This window comes from Terrapene carolina, unplaced genomic scaffold, assembly GCF_002925995.2.
Source record: "Terrapene carolina triunguis isolate 2854851 unplaced genomic scaffold, T_m_triunguis-2.0 Scaffold32922, whole genome shotgun sequence".
NCBI lineage: Eukaryota > Metazoa > Chordata > Testudines > Emydidae > Terrapene > Terrapene triunguis.
The window spans coordinates 2,039,352-2,065,096 of NW_020697273.1; the positions used below are offsets into that span (position 1 = coordinate 2,039,352).

The following is a 25,745-nucleotide window of genomic DNA, read 5'->3' on the forward strand; positions in this document are numbered from 1 at the left end:
CTTCTCTCCATTTAGTCTAGGTCTTTCCTCTTCTGCTTATAAGTTCGCCACTGAGTTCACCATTATCCTGTCCTATCAAACCTAGGTACTTGATCTTCTGTGCCTTTGTTAGAGGCTGGCATTCCAGACTTACCCTGCAGGAAGACAACAAAATGGTATCATCGAATCTACAGGCCATATACTCTGTTTTATTTCTTGTGGTTTTATGCCATTCTTTCAAGTATGCACCTCCATCTCTAACTCTTCTTCCACTTCCTCTTTACTCTCCCCTACTACACCTCTACCTCGATATAACGCTGTCCTCGGGAGCCAAAAAATCTTACCGCGTTATAGGTGAAACCGTGTTATATCGAACTTGCTTTGATCCACCGGAGTGCGCAGCCCCACCCCCCCGGAGCGCAGCTTTACTGCGCTATATCTGAATTCGTGTTATATCGGGGTAGAGGTGTACTAGTACTACATTATCTGCAAAAAGCATTCCTCAGGATTCCACTCTCCGGATGTTTCCTGTGAGTGCATCAAGCACCAATGTGAACAAAAATAAGAAATAATTTAAATTAAACTTAATAATTATAAAATAATTTTAATAATAAAAAATAAGAAATAATAGAATAAGAAACCTCTCAGCCCTCTTGACATACCAGCAGAAGTAGGAAGTACCTAGGGAAATTGGATGTGAATATTGACACAAAACTATTTAATTTTATCATGAGGACTGAGAAGATGCCTTAGGCCTGGAAAAAAAGCCTATTAGTACCAATATTTAAGCCAAAAGGAGACGTGCAAGTCTGTGGTACCTACTGCAGCATTAAAGTTACGTAACAGACAGTTTGGATTTATGCCAGGAAAGTCAACAGTGGATGCTATCTTTGCATTAAGATTGCTTGTGGAAAAATATGAGAAAAGAGGAAAATCCTGCACATAGTATTCATCAATCTTGATGAATCTCCGCGGCTCCCCCGTCGACGGCGCTTACTCCTACCTGCGCTGGTGGAGTACAAACGTCGATTCGGGAATCGATTGTCGCATCCCGACGAGACGCAATAATTCGATCCCCGAGAGATCGATTTCTACCCACCGATTCAGGCGAGTAGTGTAGACGTAGCCTCAGAGAAGTCATCTGATGGTGAATGAGAATGAAACAGATACTTGAATACTATATCAGACTTGTCCAGGACACACAAATGGGTGCTGTTATCACAGTCAGAAGCCCATGTGGAGAAAGTGAACAGCTTCTAGTAAGAGTCGTACTACATGAAGGCTCAGCATTAAGCAGTTTTCCTCAGTAAATTGCATTTTTCCAAGTTTTCATTTTGGTTTACAGTCAACACCCTTTTAGCGACACACAGCAACTTTTTCTCCTTTTTTGTTAAGAGCACTCGGTGTGGAAGTGGGTGGGAAAAAGACTTTGAAAGTTATCAGGAAGGAGACAGGACTTTCATTCAGTGTTCTGGTAAAATGCATTATGCTTTAGCCAAGTTAAAAGGGTTTGAACATGCAAGGTAAGTTTATTTTTGTATTTTTAGACAGCTGTTGTCTGATGTTCTAAATGAAGGTGGACTGCACTGCATATGCATGTATGGCTAAGTTGGATGTAGTGAATTTGTGCACTGAATGAGGCAAGGGCTCCATGGAAGATGGAAAACAGTAAACAATATAAAATAGGGTAAAGTCTAATCATTACGCTGCACAGTCAATGAGACAGAGTTGCAGGGGTGCTCACTGTGCAGTGAATTAGTCAGGAATGCCCAGTGTGCACTCTCCTTTACTGTATTCTTAAATGTGCATTCGCTTTTTGTGTTTTTATGGTATCTAGCTACATTTCCTGGACAAACAGTGACAGTCCTTCCATTTGTTTTCTTAAAAAAAAAAAAAAAAAAATGCTGGGCATTCTGTAAAAAGAATTACGGTTTTCTCAAAACCTGGGAAATGCCAACATTAAGGTTGCATGCACACTCTTAACTCCCCATCACATACGTTACAATAGAGACTTCAGATAGGCGGTCACCTGATATTCTTTCCATAGGACCATGCCTCATTCATTGCTCAGAAAGGATGGGGTGTGCAATGAGTGAGGCAGTGGCCTTGAGGATCCCCGGTTCATTTTAGGACTTATTCTAGTCACCAGTTACAACACTGTCAATGGCAGTTGTACCCTGTTGAAATGAGAACTGCAGGCCCAGTCCTGCAGCACCGAAGTCAATGAGAATTTTGCCAGTGACTTTCATGGAAGCAAGAATGAGACCTGAATGAGGATAGTAATAGTAAGTGATCATACAGACATACAATATGATGGGGGCTAATTTAGCTACAACGAGTCAGGAAAAAGATCTTGGCGTCATCGTGAATAGTTCTCTGAAGATGTCCGCGCAGTGTGCAGAGGTGGTCAAAAAAGCAAACAGGATGGTAGGGATCATTAAAAAGGGGATAGAGAATAAGACGGAGAATCTATTATTGCCCTTATATAAATCGATGGTACGCCCACATCTCGAATACTGCGTACAGATGTGGTCTCCTCATCTCAAAAAAGATATACTGGCACTAGAAAAGGTTCAGAAAAGGGCAACTAAAATGATTAGGGGTTTGGAACGGGTCCCATATGAGGAGAGATTAAAGAGGCTAGGACTCTTCAGCTTGGAAAAGAGGAGACTAAGGGGGGATATGATAGAGGTATATAAAATCATGAGTGATGTGGAGAAAGTGGATAAGGAAAAGTTATTTATTTATTCCCATAATACAAGAACTAGGGGTCACCAAATGAAATTAATGGGCAGCAGGTTTAAAACAAATATAAGGAAGTTCTTCTTCACGCAGCGCACAGTCAACTTGTGGAACTCCTTACCTGAGGAGGTTGTGAAGGCTAGGACTAAGACAGCGTTTAAAAGAGAACTGGATAAATTCATGGTGGTTAAGTCCATTAATGGCTATTAGCCAGGATGGGTAAGGAATGGTGTCCCTAGCCTCTGTTTGTCAGGGGATGGAGATGGATGGCAGGAGAGAGATCACTTGATCATTGCCTGTTAGGTCCACTCCCTCTGGGGCACCTGGCATTGGCCACTGTCGGTAGACAGGATACTGGGCTAGATGGACCTTTGGTCTGACTTGGTATGGCCGTTCTTATGTTCTTATGTTATATCCGAATTTGTGTTATGTTGGGTCGCGTGATATCGGGGTAGAGGTGTAGCTCACAAGTGTGACTACAAAGAGGAAGAGCTCTCAGAGAGCCACCGTAAACATTTGGGGTTTTCCTTCAGTGGGGAATTGCCATCAGTAAAGCAGCTGTTCCAGTCCCAATCCAATCAATCTCTCCTGAGAAGTAGGCAGCAAACTGCTCCTGGCTAAAGCTTGCCTCTATTTCTCAGAGGAAGCAATCACCTCCCAGAAGAGATCTGCTGGTTGGGACTTTTGCCTCCAACTCAACCACAGCATAAGACATTGCAAACTCTTAATGGCATGATTGGCTGAGCTGGGGGCATGATTTCCCTCACGGGTGCCTTTGTCTAGTCTATTATTATGTATTTTTTAAACTATTCTTTATTTCTGGTAGCGCCCGACTATGAGCGAGGCACTTTCAAAATGCTTATGGAGAATGGGCCCTGCTCTAAGGTGCTCACATTCTAAGGACAAACAAGGAGATGAAGATTGGGAAAGGGCAGGGACAGTAAGTAATGGAAGTAAGTTGTATATACAAGTCAATGTGATTCATTCAAGGCAGTGCAGTGGAAGTGGGTGTTTAAGAGGGACATCAGTGTAGGGGAAGGCCTTGAGGATGAGGACAGAGAGGCTGCACCATGCCTTGGAGGCTGCAGAGAATGAGACACAGAGGTGACTCTGAGAACCTGACAAGCAGGCAGATGAGGTTGGGTGTATTGGCAGGAAGAGGGGAATCGAGGCAACACAAAGCTTGATGAAGGGGGATAAGTGGGAAGGGGCAGAGCTTTGCATGTGGTGGCAAGGGGCTTACATTTGATAATATATCAAAAGGGGGGGATTCAAAATGGGGAGTGACATGATCAGACCAACAAGCAAGAGAGATGAGCTGCTTAGCAGGATTTTGTATGGGCTAGACAGGGGTGGTATGTGCATTTGAGAGTGCTGGATGTTGCAGTAATCCAGGCAGGACAGAGAGACAAGGAAATCTTGGAGCTGTTAAAGAGGAAGCAGCGGCATTTGGAAATGGCTTGGATGTGCAGGGCAACGTGAAGAGAAGAGTCACAAATCAGCCCCAGGTTGCAGGCATGAGTGATGGTGTGGATGGTCTGGTGATGGTGATATGAATAGGAGGAAAGATAAGTAACTTGGTTTTGACAGTGTTTATTTTAAGATGACAACAAGACACACAAGAGGAGGTGTTTGAAAAACAAGCTAAAATGCACAGCTGGATGGAAGGGAACAGGTCAGTGGAAGACTTGTGCACTATTGAGATGCCTAGAAACAGGATGTAAAGTGAAAAGAGAAAAGGGCCCTAGAGAAAACACTGGGGAATCTCTCAGAGAGAAGATGAGGGAAGGAATTTCCACTGAAAGATGCTGGAAGAATGGTCAGGGAGGTTGAAGGAAAACCAGTCGAGGGTATCTTGAAAGCCCAGTGAGGATGAGATGTCAAAAAGGAGAGGGTGACCAACAGTACTGAAAGCTGCAGAGGATGAGGACAGCCCAGGAACAGGTCATTAGAGACCCTAGTGATGGAAGCCTCAGTAGAGACTGGAAACAAGGGATCCAACACAGCTGGAGAAGGGGGCATTAGTTGCAAACTGGTCAGTGATTTTAGGGTGAAGGGAAGGAGAGAAGCGGAATGATAGTTGGGAAAGCAGATGGGGTTGAGGGATGATTTTCTTGAGGATAAGAGACGAGGGTATGCTTATATTGAGAGAGGTCAGAAATGGAGGGCAGGGAGAGTTTGAGGGAGGGGATAAACACAAGGGAAAGGAAGTCCGCCTAGTCTAGTGGACTATTCCAGTCTTCATTCTTTTCCTTTGTTGGAGCCTATTGCAACACTGTGGTGACTTGTGACAATGATGCAGATGACAATGCCTTTTGTAAGAGTCTCTATCGATACTGGAGGACAAACACTGTTCAGTGTGCTCCAGCAGGCCAGAGATAGCGCTCTCCTGAGGCTGTATAGCATTCTTTAGCAGTGACTTCCGAGGCTAACTGACTTTGTTCATATCTGAGGATGGACCATCAAAATGTGTCCTCTGCCGCTGTGGAGTAGGTGGGCTTTGACCTCATCATGTGAAACCTAATCTGACTGTGACAAGGCTGCACTTTTCACCTCCTCTGTCTCCCACTCCAACCCCAAAAGACTGATGATTCTTACCCTCTTGAGAGAAATTCCTGGCTAAGAACAGAGGGACTGATATTAAACTGAAATGTAGGCGTGTATACCTTCTGTGGCGAATCCGCTTTCATACAGTTTGTGAAGGGAAGACTACTGCTCCCTATTAATTGGAGAAGTCTCTGTTTTGGTCATATTAGATAGAAGTATTCATAGATTGCAAGCCCAGAAGGAACCATTGTGGTCAGATCAATAATCACTGCTGCAGCCTTGTCTGGGTACTGAGAAAGCAACTGACAACATCAGGTGGCATTGTCTCTTTGCAGCCTTGATGTAATTTGGAGCTGGTTAGAACAGACTCTCTCTGACCCCTTAGCCTCTGTGCTAGTTAAAAGATTGTCCTTCAGAAGGTTTCAGTGGGTGTAGCAGTGAGGCAGCAGTGTCTGCTGTCTCCCCCATTCTTATATCCCCTCCCCTTTGTGTTTAGCAGTATAAACTTTGGCCTAATTGCTTAGGAGGCTAATAGCTATTAAGGTGATTGTCTTTGAGGAAACAGAATTCATAATGGGTGGGATATTCTCAAGGGCCTAAGTGACTCTGGAGTACAAATCCATGGAAAGGTAATGGGACTTGGGTGCTTTTGAAAATCCCACCAGAATTGACATCTGTAGAAATGATTGTAGCAAACCTTTGAAACAGTTAGAGATTTCAGTTCTGCCAGCACCAGAAATAATGAATATGTCTAGGGCTTGGTCTGGCTTCACAAAAATAATGAACCATTTGGAGCTTCTTTTATTAGTTATTATAAAAAAGTTGCGCTGTCCCAGTGTCACGTAGGTGATGCCAGCACTCAGTGAAATACTGTGACTTAGAATTTCCACATAGACAAAACAGCACACTGCTAACACCACCTCCTGATTACTGCAAACTACGAGGATTCCTTGTCCGCGAGAGCTGGAAACAACTTGCTCCAACTCTGTGTCCTCTGGAGATTTTAATTCCTCTGTATGACATGCCAATGGCCTGGGCCTCACGTCCAACTCAGATACATGTGTTTGGAGTAGGGAAGCTGCTGTTTAGAGTGTCTTCACCTCTGTTGGGGGGCTCCCAATGCAATGGGTATTTCAGTCTGAATCACAACCACTCTGCTAATTACAAAGGGAAAAGAAAATTGTGGGAGCAACTAGGAATGGAGTTGCCTGCAACAGTCTCAAAAATCCTGAACTCCCTATTAACAGATCTCCGTTTAAAATAATGTTAAAAAATTAAACCTCTCTAGCCAGGCCTGTGAGCACTCTGCACGCGTCTCTGGGACAAGGAAGGAAGCTGTATCTCTGTTCAGATCTCTTCCCTTCCGTATTGGCTGCATGCACATGCTGCAGTACGAGTGCTGACTGCTATTGCAGTGTCTCATTTTGCAGCTTTGGAGATTCATAGCTAGCTTCATGATTTTATAAAACATTTGTGTTCTTCGTACGTTATCAGTCATTGGCAGACTCATTGTTTTATAATGTACTTCTCAGCAAGCTGTTTGCGACTCATCACCCTGCTTGCTTTATAGTCTATAAATATTTAATTCTTTAATAAACTGCTTATATGTAATATCAAATGACTGATGCACTTCTCTCTCCCCCTTTCAATAGTCCTCCTATTTGCAAAACAATTCCTTCTTTTTCTAAATAGCAATATGTTTCATAAATGTTTGAATTTCCTTTTTCTAAGTAGCAATTTCTTCAGGGTGTTTGGTAAAATGACAGGCAGAGTAATGGCTCCTGCAGCATTAAATCAAGTGCCCCATGCTAGTACTGTAATGGGGAGAGCGGCTTCAGAATGGTCACCTGTTTGTAATTAGAAACATTGGGCTGGGATAGCCGCTGATCACATTTCAACTCTATGCATGTAAAATAGCATTTACAGCCAGCAGTGGTGACCTCCATACTGTTGCAGTTGGCAGTTTGTGTCACAACCCTAATCTTATTCTAAGAATGGACAGGAGTTCTAGTGCATGGATTTGGTTTTGGTTTACATAAAAAAGATAAAACAGCAGCTCCAGTGAATTCCACAGTCAGTATCAAAACCAGTGAGATTTCTCCTCTGCTGTAGACACCCAAGACATTTTGGGGAAGATAAAACACAGGGAAGAATTGTTTTAAGTGTGTGTAATGCCCGGAGAGAGGTTCAGCTAGGACAGAGATCCAAACCTAGGCTCAACCACTTGCCTCTTCAACCTCCTCAAGCAACCCTTTGGATTTAGCAGCCATTCCCTTCTGAAAGAGCTCCCTCTCCCACACCCTGCTCATGCATCCCAGTTCGAGGCTCCATAGCCACTAGCATTCCATGACTGCTCCAGCCCCACAGCCTGGGCCTGCCAACCCCCAGCTCAGCCCGCTTGTCCCTCACTACATGGCCACCCTTCCTTGACTTGCAACTTGCCACCTCTCTCAAGGCTCAGTAGTTACCTAATCTCTGCCCTGAAGCGCTATCTTCCCTCTGTCGAATGAGGAGCTACCTATAGATGCTGAATGTTTTTAAAAACTACTAATCCATGTTCCCTGGGAGGCTGAAGAAGTGGAAGGAGGGAGTGGAAATGCAGTATCCTGGCTCTTTTAGCTTAATTCTTTCTCCTCTCCTTAGAATTCCTTTATCTATCCACTGGCCTCCTAACTCTTCAGCTACCTCAAGTGCCTTGTCTGTATTTGGAGCTAGAAACTGGCTTGTTCAAAAGTGTCATATGTAATCTTAGTGAAGCACCCTCCCATTCACTCAACATGGCCCCTTCCACTTTGTACTGACATGCCCTCACACCACAGTGCATTAAACCCAGACACAATGGTGCCTTTGGGACAGTCTGTACCCCTATAGTCACCCTTTTTACAAGACTATGATAATTTTTGTACAAAGTATGCCTGGTGTGGTGGTATTTAAAAACTCATAATTTGCTGAACATTATTGGCCTGGTAAAATATGTGGCAACATCATATGTAAAGTTATAAGATTCTACTGTATGATATTATTGAGACATGTTCCAAGCCTGAAGAGCAGTCACAAACCAGTTCCCCAGAGATAAAAGATTAGTTGACAACTCAGCCAGGTGTCAAACACATGAAATGGACCATCACCTGGTTAAGTGGCCATTCTTTGGCACTAAAGAAGATGTGGGTGAAAATCTATATCTTGACAAAGAAACAGCTGAGGGTTCCTGTTCACACAGACTTTCCGTCCCCTGAATCTCAGCTGGAGATGATTCTCAGAGAAGAGAAAGAGCTATAAGAAAGGAGAGCAGCTGCTCCAAATTATCTCTCCCTTTCTCTCTACCCATGGCATCCGCAATTCTTGGAAGCAGCATTGGACTGGAGGGTGGGATCCTGACTGAAAGAGTATCAGACAGCAAGACTGCTGAAGGATGTGATGAGAGAGACTTTGCTTTGAATTCACTTAGCTTGTTAAGTTAGGCATTAGTTGCATTTTACTTTTATTTTCTTGTAACTAATTCTGACTTTCATGCCTCATTACTTGTAGTCACTTAAAATCTATCTTTTTGTAGTTAATAAACTTCTTGTACTGATTTATTTAAGCCTGTGTGTTTGGATTCAAGTGTGATTGGGAAACTCCATTTGGGATAACAGGATTTGTGCATATCATTTTCTATTAATAAAATAACAGACTGTATGTGAGCTTTTGTTGTTCAGGAGAGGGCTGGACAGTACAAGATGCACATTCTGGGGCAAGTATGGAGCTGGGAATTTGCTGGTGTTGCCCTGAACTGTAATTCAAGAGTGGCTGGCTATAGCACAGATACACTATAACTGGGAGTAACTGACATGCTGGAGGCTGGGTGTGAGCAGACCAAGAGTGGTTGCTGTCACAGCAAAGCAGTGTAAAAGGCACCCCAGGTTGGAGAACTGAGGGGACGCAGCTGTTCTTCGGACCAGTTTAAACTTGCCCTGTCTGATGTGACCCCTTTACCCTGAAATGGTAGTCCCAGCCCCTAGTACCAGCCATTTCTCCTTCACATTATGTGATCCCTTCATCTGAAAAAGGGATGTCCCTGATGTGACGTGACACCTCCAACTCAATACAGCACATTTCACCATGATATGATGATGATCCTTCACCCTGTTGAGATGGCAAATCCCCGCCCCTCTAAGATTCCCTTAACATGACTTCTGAGAGTCTCCTGCTGTGACTCATTTAATAGTGACCCAGCGTGATCCCATTTAGATCCCAGCAACCTATCAAGACCTTCCTCACTGATTTGTCAGATGAGTTCCCATCCATCACATCACAACACAGCCTTTTCCCTGCCAGGCTCAGCTGGCATGCCACCTCCTGCCTTTCAGTGACACAACCTCCCTGCTTTTGGGTGTCAAATTCTCCATGTGAAGGAGAATTTGACACTCAAGAAGCATATTTGTTTTCAGGTACCTGCTCTCTTTAACCCATTAGTGGTTGTGCTCATAGACCCTGGTCAGGATCAAGGACCCATTCGGCCGATCTCTGCATCAACACAGGCAAACATATGGTTCGAGTCTCAAAGAATTTACAGTCTAAAGAAGAAAAAGCCAGACAGAGGTCGGGTCACCTGAGCACAGTGACCGGATGCTGGCATGCACACATCCTGTTAGTCATCTCTCTCTTCATTTGTTTTTATATATTTGCTTTATTTATATTATTCCATATTTTCCTGGCCCCAGTGGGTGTTTCACAGGGGACTTGTGCTCTGGCATGTCTTGTGTGCAGGGTGTACTCACGTGCTTTCACCTGGACCCAGGGAAGTTATTTTTGGTTTGGTGATCCTTGCCTAGAGGCTGGTACTCTTGTGATCCATTCTGCCTCAGAAATGGATAGTGACAGCCTGCACTGAGGTGTGGCAGGGCTCCTGTGCTCACCACGTTCTCTAATCTATCCTAGGCATGTCTATAGAGCCCACCAGTAATGATCTTATTTAGTACTTATATAGTGCTGACCTTCAAAGCACGGTACAGCCATTAGCTAATCCTCACAGCATTCCTGGATGGTAGGTTGGTAAATATCCTCCCCATTTTACAGAAGGAAAGCTGAGGCATAGAGAGGTGAAGTGACTTGTGCTAGGCCAGAGAGTGAGACTGAGCCAGGATTAGAAGTTAGGATGATCTGACCTCAATCCCTTTCTACTCAGTTCTCCAGACAACATTGCCATCACCATAGTACCTGAGCAGAGACCAGGTAAATTAGACCTGCATTATAGAGCTGCAGTGGACTTTATAGGGGTTCTGCTCTTCACCCTTTTCAGCTTCTAGGAAGTGTGTGTGAGAGACACATCCATTTCTCATGCATGATGAAAGTGGCAGCAATAGAAAGAGAGATGAATCCATGAGCCTGAGTACATACAAGCAGCTTCAGCTGGGAGTTCTCCTCTTTGCCACAGCACCAGCCCATCCCCCAGTGTCCCCCTTGGAATAGTTATAGGAGAAGAGAGCACTAGCCTGTCCATCTTGCTTTTCTTCTGCCTGGGTCACCTCAGCACCTGCTCTCTGCTTGGAGGAGACCTGGCTTGACCTCGTACCCCGGTTACTGTGGCCTTAAGAACGCTTCAGTAGAGCGCTATGGAACCTCTTTCAAGCATACAATTATGCCCGATCCTCTGCTGGTATGAATCTGGATAACTGCACTGCCGCCAATGAAACTATGCTGGCTTATACCAGCTGAACATCTGGCCCTTAGAGTTTCCTGAGCGACAGACTAGGTCTCTCCTCATCTGTGTCTGCAGTGTGGGATGAGAGAGGAATTCTTTTCATGGTAGAGCCCACCTGAACTGCCCTTCTGTCACGGTACCACCTGCTCATTTTGTAGGCAGGGAAGAGACCAATAGCCCCCCTATCTCTGGAGATGAGCTCTGGCTGCAGCTTGAGCTGTGCCAATGGCCAGAGTGCTGCTAAAGATGTTGTCTTGGCTGGAGCTGTTTGCACTCTGTGTGTGGCTAGACATGTCTAGACATGGGTTTTTCTGAAGCAGCTATCAAGCACAGTCGACCACAGCTGAAGTGACCACATTTCTGTTTGCCATTGGTTGTTTATGCCCCCAATACTTCTTCTTAACCCCTTGTTCTCATCTGTAGGTCAACTCAACTGATCCAGAGGAATATTCCTAGCTGAACATACTTGCAAAATATCCAGTAATCCCTATCCTATATATACCTTTATTTTTTGCACTTGTAATATTGAGCAATAACTGGAATTGTTACAGGAACAGATGCCCTGAAGTCATGGGCTTAACTGGCAGGAGGATCTGGCCTGTGCTGGGAATGACGGTTCTATCTGCTCTTCAGCAGCACCTGTGATAGTGGCAGCAGTGAACACCCCTGTTCCACAGCTGCCTGAGCCGGAAGGAGCTGCACTTGACCTGCCTTTGGTTTTCAGTGGTAGTGAGACAAAGCCAGTAGGGCAGAGACCTATCTGCTGTTGCCCCAGGGCTCCTGACCTTGAAGAACATAGTTGAGGCTGGTCTTAGCAGCAGCCAACCTGGGTGGAGTCCTGCACCAGCTGCACACTGCTTGTTTTCACTCCCTCCTTGAGGCTGTTTCATTGGATTGCTCCATTGCTACAGAGTTGTGATATGAAGCAGCCCCTCCCTCTGGTTCCTCTTCTCCCCGCCCTCCTGCCAAACGTTCTGGATGCAATTTCTGAATGAAAACTGGGACGTATCTGGGCAACCAGCTTCCAGTCCTAAAAGAGGCTCCAGGCGGCATGTGGTGCCTGGTGCTGCGGCTTAAAGAAGGGTAAAGGTAAATAAGTAAATCATGCAGTGGGCTGTGCGATTCCCTAATGAGCCTGTTTGTCCCAAGCGCTGTGCTGAGGAGCCTCTTCTCCTTGGTGATAACCTTTCTGCATATTAATATTATGCATGTATTCCATGTGACTTCTTCTGACTTGCCACCTCCTCCTTCCCACTCATTTAAATAAAAATAATTTATGTGGACATTCCTTCAGTCAGGATTTTCTCTCCCCCCCCTTTAATATTTCGCTGATGCTTTGCGCTCAAATGAGGTCGTTATGCTTTCGCATATCATTAGGGCTTTATAAAGAACAACAGCGACATCTGCATGTGCCGCAGCGCCACAGAGATGGGGGGAAAATACGAAAACAAGCCCCGAATGAGCTCTGAGCGTGTCGGCTCTCTTTCCTCAGCTTCCTTCGCCACCACCATGTACACGAGTAATTGTACAGTGTAATCACATCATGGCTCATCTGAATATTCATAGCCGAGACAAAGCTTTGGAGGAGAAGAAATGTGGGGGAAGGGGAAGGGAGAGAATTCCAATATAAAACAGCATTTCATTTCCAAATGAAGGTGTGCATTCTGCACAAGGAATGGATTTGAAATCCAAATGGTCTGTCTGCACCATTCAAAATCTGGGGGCAGTAGGGTAGCATTGCACACATACCCTCTCCATCCAGAGGAAAAATAAAACAAAACAACAAACAGCTACAGAAAAGCCCCCAGTAGAAGTGATATTTGAAGAGTCGCCAACAGTGGCTAACCAGCTGCTGTTTTACCAGGAATGAAATAGTCCATTGAGGGAGCTTTAGAAAGACCCCAATTAATATGTTGTGCATGTATAAGATCTACAAAGAGCCCACTGTATTCCTCTCTCCCCCCCCAACCACCACCTTCATTCCCTGGCCAGTGCCACTGGAGACTGATCTTAGCTACCAAATAATTGATTAATCACTTCACCAGTGACAACACTCCTCTCCAAAAAGCAAGCAAGAAAAAAAGAAATAACAAACATAAAGAGGCAACTGTTCGCTAATTAGGGTGTAAATTGCCGCTGGTTCCATCCCTCTCTTTACCTTAATAAAAAAAAGAGAGAGTAAGAGAGAGAGAAATATAATTCCCATGTTAATGTGTATGTTGTCTTCATTGTTTTACTTTTACTGTGTATATCCTTTATTAATATTAACCAAATAGGGTAGTGGTGTTTGTCAAAGCTGTGGCTGGCTCTGCCAGTGCACTCCCCAAAGAGATCCTATTTCCATACCACTGGAGTTTATATTCCTTTAAATGTCTAGCGCAGCACCATTTCCCTCTTTTTAATACACCACTCTGCTGGAATTAGAAGAATCCAAGGTTATATCCAACATCAAAGGTTTCCCAGTCATCATGATTTTAGTAAAAGTGAAGACAGCTCATGGAACGAGTCCCTGGCTTTTGAAGATAGGCATCAGAGGGATCTTCCTCTCTCTCCCCCCACAACTTTGTACCTCTCCTGGCTCTGAATGTCCCACGCTAACGCGGTTTAATGATATGCAAATGAAATATGCATAAAACCATTCTACTGTATGATGATTAAACACTGGAGACATTAACAGCCGACGCTTCACTGTTTGACTGTAATAATCTTTCCTGAACATCCAGTTTGATTGCGGAGTTATGGAAACCCATAGCAGTTGGCAGAGAGAAAGCGAAGGAAGGAGAGATGCAGGGACGCATCACCCATCTCTGCGTTTATCCCACTCCAGGAGACGTTCCCCCTTTGTACTGCATTCCTAGTGCTGTCTTTTGTAATCCACCCATGCGGTCGCACCAGGGCGATTAACGGGAAAAAACCTCTTTTCTCTTAATGTTTCAAAGCTCATTAGCCAAACGATTATTCCTCATTAACAGCGAAAGCTCATTCATTAAAAGGAAAAATATGCCCAAAAGATGCCAGCGCTGTTAATCCTGAGCCCTGTAGCTGGGCTGTAAATCCCGTGCTAGTATTTTCCATTCAAAAGGGACGCGCGCCAATCCACATTTTTTTTTTTAAAAAAAAAAGGAAAAGAAAACAGTTTGTATGTTTTGTAAAATCCGCAAGAGAGGCAATCAATATTCCCATTGTATGACTTTATTTTTGTCTCTCCCTTTTGATTCCAGCGCCCATCCCTGGCTCAGCGCCCGGTGCCAACAGAACACCTTTCAGGATCCACAGCAGCGCAGATAACGTAAGTAGCCAGCTATCCCTGAAACCCGCTTCCAAAACCCCAAACCCCACAAAGTGAGTGTGGATTTTCTCCTTCTCACCCCTCCAGTGTGCCACCCGGCTTCACAAGTAGCACCTTCCAAATCTCGCCGTCTTCAAGTTTGTGCATGTCTGTGTGGCATCCCTCCTCCTCCTTCACTCCCATAGTGGATCTTGTAAAGGGCTTCAGATCGGCCCCATTCATCTCCCTGGTGATAGCAGTGAATGTAGATAAATCTCTGCCTGCCTGCTTGCTGCTGGAGTATGATTTTTATTTTGTATTCTGTGTATACCTGGGTCAAAAAATGGGATGTACATGCACATGCACACTCATGTGTGTGGGTGTGTGTCTCATATACACACACACACACGTGTGTGTGTAGAGAGAAATAAATACACACGTGTGTATACATAAACATACACGTACCTCACATACATACACATCTATGTGCTTGAAAATGTCTGAGGCAGTGTGTGCATATATATGTGTGTGTGTGTGTGTGTGTGTGTGTGTGTGTGTATACACAGATAAGCATCTCTAGCTATATCTATATAAACATTCCCCCTCCTCCCAGCAGAGGCTGTGTGCATCTATGATCCTGCCCTATAAGAGTTGTATTCCAGGCTTCCTTCGGAATTCTGTTTGGAGACCTTTATGCTCCCTTCTCTGTCTCTCCCGAGCTGCAGAATTGGCACCTTTCCCTGAGGTTCTCCGAATGGCAAGTGGCATCGGCTGTAGCCTGCATTCTTGCAGCTTCCTGTGGCATTTCTCTCTCGATGTCGGCAACTCCCTTTTGTTGGTTGTTGACTGGGCTGGGGGTTTTTTGTTTTATTGTTTTGGTTTTTTCTTTAGTTAATTTATAAATGAACCAAATGTCAAACAAGCCAACAGCTTGCAAAAAAAAAAAAAAAAAAAAGCCCCGCACAAGCGCCTTCTGCTGCGACAGATGCCCAGATTGCCCCTGGCACGGAGGATGGGCACAAGGGGTTTGTTGTTGTGGTTTCTCTTTTGCTGTTTTTGTTGTTCCCTTTAAAAATAAAGACTCCAGGATGCCGGCCTCGGCTTGGAACGCAGCGGTGTCATGGCGGAGACGACGGCCTTTGTTTCACAGGGTGTGAAAGCATCCCTTATGCTGGCTCCACTGCGGCAGAATGACGTGTACAGGGGGGAAAAGTGCTGAAAGTCAGATTTGTGCCTCGTCGGTGGGGGAGTCCCCCAGATCCCCAGTAGCTGAGTCCCTGTGTCCGAGGACGGGCTTGCAGTGGAAGAACCTAGTCTGTAATCCTGGCACTTGCGCCTTCGGTTGCTGCTTGCTGTTTGCTCCTGGGGGTCTGGATAATCTCCCTTAGCTTTACCGCACTGTCTGGCCCGCATACAGGGCCCCTGTAACATATACCCGCTGCTGTTATCACACGAAACTGTGGCGTTGCCACTGAATGGATGGCACTGTGCCAACTCTTCTGCCATCCGCCCTTGCAGCTTCTTTCCTCCCTCCCTTCCTCCCTCCTCCTCCTCCCCCCATCGACTTGACGTTAATTAACACACGGGTTAATTGATTTTAAAAGCTGAAGAATTACAGTTAACTTTTCCCACAGGGTACAGACGCCAGCCGCTTGGCACAATTCTGCCTTTCACACTGGTGCAGGGGGGCAGAGAAAAGCCCTCAGCAAAACAAGCCACTGCTGAGGAAATATTGTCTGCTTATTGAAGTACAGCTGATGGAAGCCGACGAGCTACAGTCTCATCCTTTGCAATATGTTGCCATTATATTTTCTTATAAGTAATCAAAGCAACTCCTCCTCCTCTCCCTCCGTCACCCGCCCCCTTTTAAAAATGAAAGCGCTGCGGAAGTTTGAGTAGGAAAAAAATGGCTTATTACAATAAACAAAAAAAACCAACCCATCTTTGCTTTATTTAATTAAATAGTTATGAAGGAGAGGGCTCCCCACCCCAAGCACACTGAAACGATGGGGTAGGCAGTTTGAATATTGCTGCCTTTTATACATTGGTCCTGTAGCCCCGTATTTTTTGTCTCCCTAATTGGCTCAGATGTGTTGCTAGTGGTGAAGAATCTCAACCAGGGGGAAAGTTGGCTCGTTGTAATTAAGAACAAAATTTACCATGTGAGAGCTTTGTTTTTTGATTTCTCTCTCCTTCACCCCCAATCTCTGCTGCAAATGAGGGCAAATTACAGTGCAGATGGGAGGAGACATGGCAATGCTTGGAACTTGCTGCTTTCACTTTTTTATGCTTTCGTTTTATTTCATTTTGTTTTTTAAAAGCATGAAGCAAGTGAAGCGACAAGAGGAATCCATTATGCAAATCATGTCACATTTGCATAATGTCTCATGACTGGAATATGCAAATGAGCTGTATAATTTATGAGTGCCAGTGTCTGTCTAAAAGTGTTTCCCATAATTTAAAAAAAGTGAGCCTGTGAGACATGGGGAAGGCGGCTTGGCTTGCTGCCCTACCAGGGAAGCTCTGAGCTTTCTCCTCAAAGTGCTCCCTGGTAGCAGCAGCAGAAATTAAACTTCCAAATGCTCATTAACCCATCAGAGGCAAAGACCCCTTTCGCTCTCTGTCTCTCCCCACCCTTTCTTTTCTGTCCCTCCCTCCAAGTGCACCCACCCCCACTTCTAACTTCTCCACAAACCACATGACTTATACATAGGATTTCACGACCCATTGGAAAAGAGAGACGGTTTCTGGGCAAGCTTGCTGTTTGCTTGCTTCCTTGTTTGTTTGTTTGAATCAGGATGACTCGGAGACAGTGGATGAGAAGAAGAGTCTGCTCCTTCCAGCTGTGTCTTTGAGACAGACTGGCTTTGAAGATGCAGTGTGTATCAGGGAACAGCATTTAAAGTTTCTGTACATGGCAGGCATTGTGGCATGTGTCAGTGAGATTGCTCGATGTTTGAAATGCATTGTGTCTAACTCATGATTTCAGTAAGGGATCTGTGTCCGACTTCTTGAAGGGCTATGAAGGTCGATCTAGTGATGGCACTACCCAGCAAGAGCGAGTTCATGGCTGGAGCTGGCGAGCTCCAGTTCCAGCCATAAGAAAGTCTTTGAAATGCTCTGAAAATGCAGGACTGGTATCAAGACTCTTTATGCCCTTTACTTTTTACCCAGGACTTGTGAGAGTCCTGTTTGAGCCTAGAGTGACTGCAGGGCTTGGGATTACAGTAAATAACAGAGCGCTTAGATACTTTCCAGTGGTGCAATGGCACCCACATGCTACATGGATGCCTGCCTGAGAAAGAGCTAGAACAAGAGTAAGTAATTATTGATAACGATATTTGGGAAGGCGGATTTTCAATTTTGACTGTGCTGTACAGATATGGGGAGGTCGTTTTGATCCCAAAGTGAACTCAGTGGTTTGGAGTTGTCTCTTTAAACATGTTACAGTCTGTGGATGTCATTGAACTCGTAGTACTGGCATTCTGGGAGTGAGTGCAGTGCTTGGGGTGAGTGTGTGGCAGTGGTTGTCAGTTTTGAGTTGAAAAGGCCCCGTTCGGTTATGAAGCTGTTTTCTGAGTGGGAGAGAAGGGTCAAAAACTTCTGACAGGAATCTCAATTTTCATTTAAAAATGAAGCAAGTTTCTAATCTTTCTGGTTTCAAAGAAAAGTTTCTGAATGTGAATGAAGCTGCCTTAACTGATGAACGTATAATTAATGACAGCTTTCATATGAAGGCATAAATTCCTACTTTTAATATAATTCTGTATGTAAAGTTACCATATTTATATGCACTGTAAGTGTTGGCTTTGGCCATACATGGCATAATGAGCTTTTAAAATATTAACAAATTATTGTGTGTTACCATGTTTTTGTGTGTGTGGCTAAAACAGCACAATGGATTTCAGGACATGGGCACAACATAATTTTGAGGTGTGAGGTCACAAGAAGAGAAAGTAGGTGTGTTTTGAATCTTGGAAGGGAAGGTGAGAGTTTTTGAGGAACCTGTGAGAAAGCAGTGACAACCTTACACATCTAGACTTCAGAAGGTTTGTTTGTTTGTTTGTTTGTTTTCCCCAAATACCTGGAAGTTTGCTGCCTTCTTCCTGTTCTGAGAAGAGAGGTGTCTGCCGAGCAGCCCCTGCGGTGCATCAGACCACACAGTTCCTCACCGGGTAGAGCTCAGGCGAACTTAGAATGTGCCTACAGGAGAGGACTGAGCCTATGTATAGGGAGGATATGTGACCTACACCATGAGCACTTGGACAAAGAGAATGGGGGCATCCTAGCAAGTCACAGGGCATCAGCACCATTGGGAGTCAGGAGTGGAGAAGCAGCAGCTGGCCAGAGAGGATGGGAAGGGAATGGAGAACAATGATGCTGTAGCACTGGAGAGTGAGGGAAAAGCTGGTCTCCTGAGGAACAGTGAGGGAAGAAAGGCTTCCTGAGCAGGGTGTGGAGTGGTAGCACAATGGTAGCGTTGTCCTTCTGATGCTAGCAGTGATGAGAATCCCTTCGGGGTATGGCTGATGTTGAGACGATGGGAGCAAGGGATCTATTGTGTGAGTAAAATGATTGGCAGGCTACCGGGATCGGAATTCTGTCCCTACTTCGTGGGAGTTGTCTGTCTGTCTGTCTTTCGCTCTTTGCAGGGCACTGGCTCAACTCGCTGCTGCTCTCTGGCTGTCAGTATCAGCTGTCCAGTCATTTCTTAGATAAGCAAGAGCACAAATGAAATATTGATAAGTTTTAAACTAAATGAAGCAAAATTATTGTTCTTTCCTGGGATGCTGTGTATACTTCTGGGACCCTGCTCTTCCTGCTTTGCTCTCTTCTGACCTACACAACTCGTTCTGGACACCTTCAGTGCCACCCCTGAGTAGCCTAGAGGGTTGTGGAGGGGGCCTGAGGGGCTCTCCTCCCCTCTGCAGCCCACTGGCGTGGGGATAACAGGCTCCATTTTAGACTTTTAGCCTCTGTCATTTCGCTGCTTTGGGGCTTTACTAACTCCAGCTATGGTCTGTGGATCCGCAGAAGGCAACTTGCTGAGAACCATATAGTGTGACACTGGGGAGGTTGTAGAGCAGAACTGGCCCATCAAGGGATCTTTCCCTTACCAAGGGGTTCACAGAATGAACAAACTGCAGAACCACTGGCTTAAAACATGGCTTTGGGTTAGTTTCCCCTCTGACTGGAAGCATACCTGCTTCTCTGGACAACTAGACTGGTATAAAATAGGGTGCTGGAAAGTATTGGTAAAGCTTCTTTCACAAAGCTCTGCTGATTCGCCTCAGTCCTGCTCTGCAGCAACTTCCTGTATTCGGATCCTGGAGCCCCTCTCCCCTGCATTTCTGCCAGGCCACCCCCATCCTAACCTGGAGCTCCTGCTGCTATTCCTGTCCCACACCCCAGTTCTGCTAATGGAGCCAGTGTCCAGGCCTGCAGTGCCCTTTACTTACGTTAGTGGCAGACATCTGCTGAGCCAGAAATTGCCATGTATGACAGCTTCTGGAGTAGCAAGGTATTATGAAGATGTCCGTGAATCTGAATTGTGACAGAGGCATTGGTGTTTCCTGACTGATGAATTTTTCTTACGTGTTTGCTCCCAGTCAGGCTAGTGGCAGAAGCCGAGGGCATCTTAGGAGAGCTAATCTTTAGGGCGCTGCCCTCAGAATACTGAGGGTGCTTTTCAAATCTTTGTGAAAAAGTAACAACTGCCAAAGAATGATGTTTCCCTCTTTCATGAACTTGTGTGTCCTCTACATTCTCTTTGGGTAGAACCTGAGGAAACTCTGTTCCCATGTAAGTGGTGACTGTCGGTATTTCTGTAAAACAAAACCCGCACATATTCTCCATTTTGTCCCCAGCTACCATTTTTTAGACTGATTTTCGAAAGAGTAACCTGTGCCTTGCACTTAGGAACATCCTAGGTTTAAGGACTGAAGTATCTATTCCTGTGCCAAAGATTTTCTAGCCCTTGCAAGCTGTGAAATATAAGACCTTAAAATGGGTAAACAGAGTGGTGATAGTCTGGCCTGGAGATGGGGTGCTCACCTGAGATGGATATGTTTGGCAAAGGGGTACAGTCTTCGAGTCACCTGCTCAGTGTAGGTGAAAAATGCATTTCTGCCCACTGATAACATTTGAGTGTGCCTTTTTTCAGGACCCTGAGGCAATGCATTTGACAACTGGGGGGGGAGTTTTCTGCTTGTTTCAGTTCATGGAAGAGCTTCTGCCTTCCAACTAGCATTGTCTTGATCTCACCAAGTTACGCTTGAGTCAGCAGTTTGCTTCTTGAAGTCACTGGGTGGCCTTGCTGACAGTACCATCCACTCCATACAAGGAGTTGTACAGCAGGGTGTCATACAGTGAATGTTTGAGCCTATGGCATTGTATGTTCTCCCTGAGTGGTCGGACAGAGCTGTTGAATAGGAGGGGGAATAAAACTGAGCCTGGTGGGATTTGGCACATTGAAGCTTTTGGGGAGCAAGAATAATTTCTCACGATAACTCTCTGGTATCTGCCCCGGGGGAATTCCTGATACCAGCTCAGTGCACCTCCCCTGATCCCTGCCGCATTATGTAGGTGGGCCTGCTATTCTTTATGGCCAGTTGTGCTGAAAGTCACTGATAAATGCAGCAGGATCAGCAAGTCTGTCTGTCTAATCTAAACGAACTGCCCATACCAACCTGCTCTTTGAAGTTCGCCACTATCCCCACATTGCCCAGATGCCTCAGATTTAAACCTCATCTCCTCACCTCTAAGGCCCAGCCTACATCCAAGTACACACTGGAGACAACCGGCTTGAAACATTTCACATTTTGAGAACGAGGGTGTTTTAGAAGGAGGGAGGCTTAGCAGAAATGTCCAGCTTTACCAGCAGGACAAGGTTGTAGCAGCATGGGCACGGGCCCAGGCAAAGTTGTTGCCAGTGTGCCTGCTCCAAAAATAATTGTGCAATCTCTGTTTAAAAAAAAAAAAAGCACATCCTGCTTCTCTTTTTCATTCACTGCCCAAACCGTGCAAGCAGTGTCGGTCCCTGTGAATGATACAGACCCGTGGAGTATTCCTCTTTGATGATCCATGGCATGACCCTGGCTGGAGAGTCAAATAAAAGACATTCAGTCAGAATCCTGACACTCAGGGGAGCCAGCCTGAGGTCACTCCAGCTTCCTGAGCTCTCCCAGGCAGCCACTTGGAGTCGTCGTCATGCTCTCAGTCACTGTCATGCAGCGATTCAAAGTCCTGCCTCTCTGAGCTGAGACACTGCTCTGGTCTCTCTCTCCTTATGGGCATTACTAATTTTAAAATACTTTTGTCATGTTGTATCATGACAAACAAACCAGGTGGTAGATGCTGTGTGTGAAATTGGGATTGGACTAACAGCACATCTGCTCTAATAGTAAGCACAGGTGGTTGTGGAGGTGATGCTCTTACATCTGAAGAGCTAGACTGACCCTTTTAAAGAAGTTACCAGTCAGCACTATCTGTAGCCTTGTATGGAACTCGCCACGTGTCCCTAGGATAGGTGGCTTCTTACAGAATTACTGATGGTAATGGAAGAGATCCCATGTCCTGTTGTCCAAGAGCAAAGCATCTGTGGGAGGTATTACGGCAGTCTGGGGACCCCTGGGAGACATCACTGAGAAGTGTCGGGGTGGGGGGCGGGATAGCAGATCTGTGGGAGGCATCACTAAGTTGTAGTAGAGGGTTGGGGCCTACAAGAGGCTTCAGCACTGCAGCCTGTTGGGGGGGATGGCAGACCTATGAGAGGCATTGCTACAGGCTGCCAGGGGGAGAGTGGGCCCGCAGGAGGCATGGTGTATGGCCCATGGGGTGCTGGGGGCAGGCCTGTGGCAATTGTCTCTACAACTCGTTGGTGGGATGGTGGATCAGTGGGAAGTGTTGCCAAGACATTTTTTAAAAATCAGCAGGTCCAGACAACTTGCATCCAAGAGTTTTAAAAGAGCTGGATGAGTTTGCTGGACCATCAGTGTTGATTTTCCATAAAGTCTTGGATCACTGGGGAAACTCCAGAAGACTGAAAGAAAGCTAATGTTGTGCCAATTTTTTAAAAGGGTGGATGGGATGACCCGAGTAATGATAGGCCTGTCAGCCAGAAATTGATCCCAGGCTGATGCAGGACTCAATTAATAAAGAATTAAAAGAGGGTAATATAATAAATGCCAATCAACATGGGTTTATGGAAAATTAATCCTGTCAAACTAACTTGATATCTTTCTTTGATGAGATTACAAGTTTCGTGGATAAAGGGAATAGCGTCGAGGAATACACTTAGACTTCTCTTGGTACTGCACAACATTTTGATTATAAAACTAGATCAATATAAAATTACATGGCACACATTAAATAGATTAAAAACTGGCTAACTGATAGGTCTCAAAATGTAATTGTATACAAGGAATTGTCATCGAGTGGGTGTGTTTACAGTGGGGTCCTGCAGGGATTGGTTCTTGACCTATGCTATTTAATGTTTTTATCAATGACCTGAAAGAAAACAAAATCATCACTGATAAAGTTTAAGGCGACACAAAAATTGGGTGGGTGGTAAATAATGACGAAGACCAGTCACGAATTCAGAGTGATCTGGATCACTTAGTAAACTGGGAGCAAGCAAACAATGTTCATTCATCTTCAACTGCTTGCTTGTGTCCATTCCATTGTATGTGTGTGCGCTTGCCACATGCACCGGTGCCCCAAGTTTTTCCCTCAGCAGTATCCATAGGCGATTGGCTCTGGTGCCCTCTGAAGTGGCTCTGATGGCACGGTATAAGGGGCGCCACTGGCTCCCCCCACACTCAGTTCCTTCTTACCATCAGTGACGGTGCTGGAACATCTTCTTGCTTCAACAAGCTTTCTCGTTCTTAATCTGTTGATACGAACTTTTGCCTGTATATGGTTAAAAGTTATTAGTTTCCCTTACTTTAGTTAGTTAGTCCCAGACGGGACTCAGCCTAGGGACAGCGACACGGGCCTCCGGCACCTGGACATGCTGTCGATGCCCAAGGCCCTGCAGGCAGCACAGGACAGCTTAGTGTTACCGGTGCCGGCCACGGCGGTGCCCCATTCTAAGGGCAAACCCGCACTGGGACCTTTCCAGCGGTCCCCATCTGTGCGGCACCACTCCCCACCTCAGGGAGTGTCCTGCCAGTGCTCGCCCACATGGAGCTGCCAGGCCTCAAGCATCGGGAGGCCAGCCCGGAGGGCACTGGATTCAGGGCACCGCTCGCCGGGCTCAAGGCGCGAATTGCCGGTGATTTGGTGCAGGCCCATGGAGGTGCGCCTGTCCCTGCAGTCCCATATCGGGACTGGCCTACCCGCTCTCCTAGTGTGCGGCACCGCTCCAGAGACACAGGTCAATGGTCCAGAGAGCCTCGCTACCGGTCACCAGAGCACCAGTACGGTTCGCCACGGTCGGGTCAACGCTCCACACCTCACCGGTCGACGGACTGCCACCGTTCAAGAAGCGTGAGGCGTCGATCGCTGGGCTGCCGTCACAGATCCGCCGAACGCCATTGGTCTCCGGGAGCTCGGCATGGGGACTCCTCACCCTCTGACAGATCCCTGTCGCAACGCTGGGATCGGCACCATCGCAAACAGTCAGCACGGTCCTGGTCTCCGAGACGCGATCCCTCCTCTGAGCAGGAGTCTATACCAGGGTGCCAGGGTCCCGCACCGTGGGTACCCACTCTGCCGGCAGCACTGCCCATTGCATTGTGGCCCCCGGGCCAGTGGCCTAGCCCCTGGTACCTTTGGAACCGTTGGGGGTTCCCACAGCCCTCGCAAGGGCTCAGGTCAGCCTCAGGGGCCTCGGATAAACCATCAGCCACGATCTCCCACCTGCCCCGCTGACGCAGAGAGCTCTGGGGAAAAGACCCCTCAGCTCAACCCAGCTCCCATGGAGGAACCAGCCGAGCAGCCTTCAGAGGCGGCAGATCCTCTGGTGCCGGCTTTCTCCTCATCTTCACCTGACGAAGTGATTACAGGGCCCCCTCATCCAGTCCCGCAAGATGGTGCTAAGGCCCATCAGGAGCTGCTAAGAAGGGTCGCCTTGAACTTGGGGCTTCATGCTGAGGAGCTGGAGGAACCCTCAGACTCCCTATTTGATGTCCTTAACTTGGCAGCGCCGGCCCAGGTGGCATTGCCCTTGCACGAGGGGGTGGCAAAGATCACCAAGTCCCTGGGGCAGACCCCCTCATCACTGCCCCCTATCTCAAAAAGGGCAGAACACAAGTACTATGTGCCTGCTAAAGCTTCTGAGTATCTTTACACGCACTCTGCCCCAAGCTCCCTGGTGGTCTTGGCGGTTAATGAATGGGAAAGGCAAGGCCAGCCAGGCACAACCCCGAAAAATAAAGACTCAAGGAGGCTTGATTTGTTTGGAAGAAAGATTTATTCGTCCTCGAGCCTCCAGCTGTGGGTGGCCAACTACCAGGCTGGATCCAGGGCGGGAATGATGGAGGTCAGGGAGACCATGCGGAACTTCAACTTCTTGAGATACTTGTTGAGGTCTCGCAGGTCCAGAATGGGTCTCCGATCCCCCTTGGCTTTGGGGATCAGAAAGTACTGGGAGTAGAAGCCCTTGCCCCTGTACTCCTGAGGGACTTCCTCCATGGCCCCCACTTGCAGAAGGCTCTGAACCTCCTGGGTGAGCAGTTGCTGGTGAGAAGGGTCCCTGAAGAGGAACGGGGAAGCGGGGGGACAGAAAGAAACTGGAGGGTATGACCCTGTGCCACGGTGTTGAAGACTCAGCAGTCTGAACTTATAGAGGCCCATGCCTGGAGGAAAGGAGACAGGCTGTTGGAGAAACGTGGGGAAGCAGGATCTGGGGAACAGGCTGGTAGGTCACCCTCGGGCGCACCCTCAAAATGCTGCTTACCACCCTGTTGGTTGTGGGTGGAGCTCGACTGGGCAGAGGGCGCTGGCTGGTGACCTTGCTGGAATCTGTAGCCTCTGCTCTTTTTACGGGTAGGCTCCAACCTGGGTTGGCTCCCAGAACCCTGGGGCTGCTGCAGTTTAAGCTGCTTTCTGACCGGGCCCAGAGTGTAGAGGCCCATGGTCCAAAAGGTCGCCCGGGAATCCTTGAGCCCGTGCAGTTTTGTGTCTGTTTGTTCAGCAAATAGAGCTTGGCCATCGAATGGGGGGTCCTGTATTGACGTTGGACTGCAGCCCTCCTTATCGAGATAGCTGAAGCCATGGTTCTGGCTGCAGTCTACCGCGTCTGAGGCCACCTGGAGGGCTGCTCTGGCTACCGCTTTGCCCTCTTCGGGGATCGCTTGGAACTCCTTCTTGGGGTCCTCAGGCAGCAAATCCCCTAAATTCCCTCTAAGCTGGGCAGCTGCACCACTGCCTATTCAGCGCCGCTCAGGCACTTAGGGCTGCAGCTGGGAGAGATGCCTCTCCCCCAGCCCTGGACCTGCCGCGGCGCCCCTGCCCCTACCCTGACCCAGCCCGGCCCCGGACCTGCCGCGGCGCCCCTGCCCCTACCCCGACCCGGCCCGGCCC

General features: G+C 46.7%; 1 protein-coding gene across 1 annotated transcript in view; it reads left to right on the forward strand.

Annotated features, from left to right (window-relative positions):
* LOC112106282 (centrosome-associated protein CEP250-like) overlaps positions 1–25,745 on the forward strand; it is a 218,602-nt gene that overhangs the window by 45,472 nt on the left and 147,385 nt on the right. Inside the window, exon 2 of the mRNA XM_029914173.1 lies at positions 14,173–14,240. Coding sequence (XP_029770033.1) covers positions 14,173–14,240 — 68 coding nt within the window. The remainder of the gene's footprint in view (positions 1–14,172; positions 14,241–25,745) is intronic.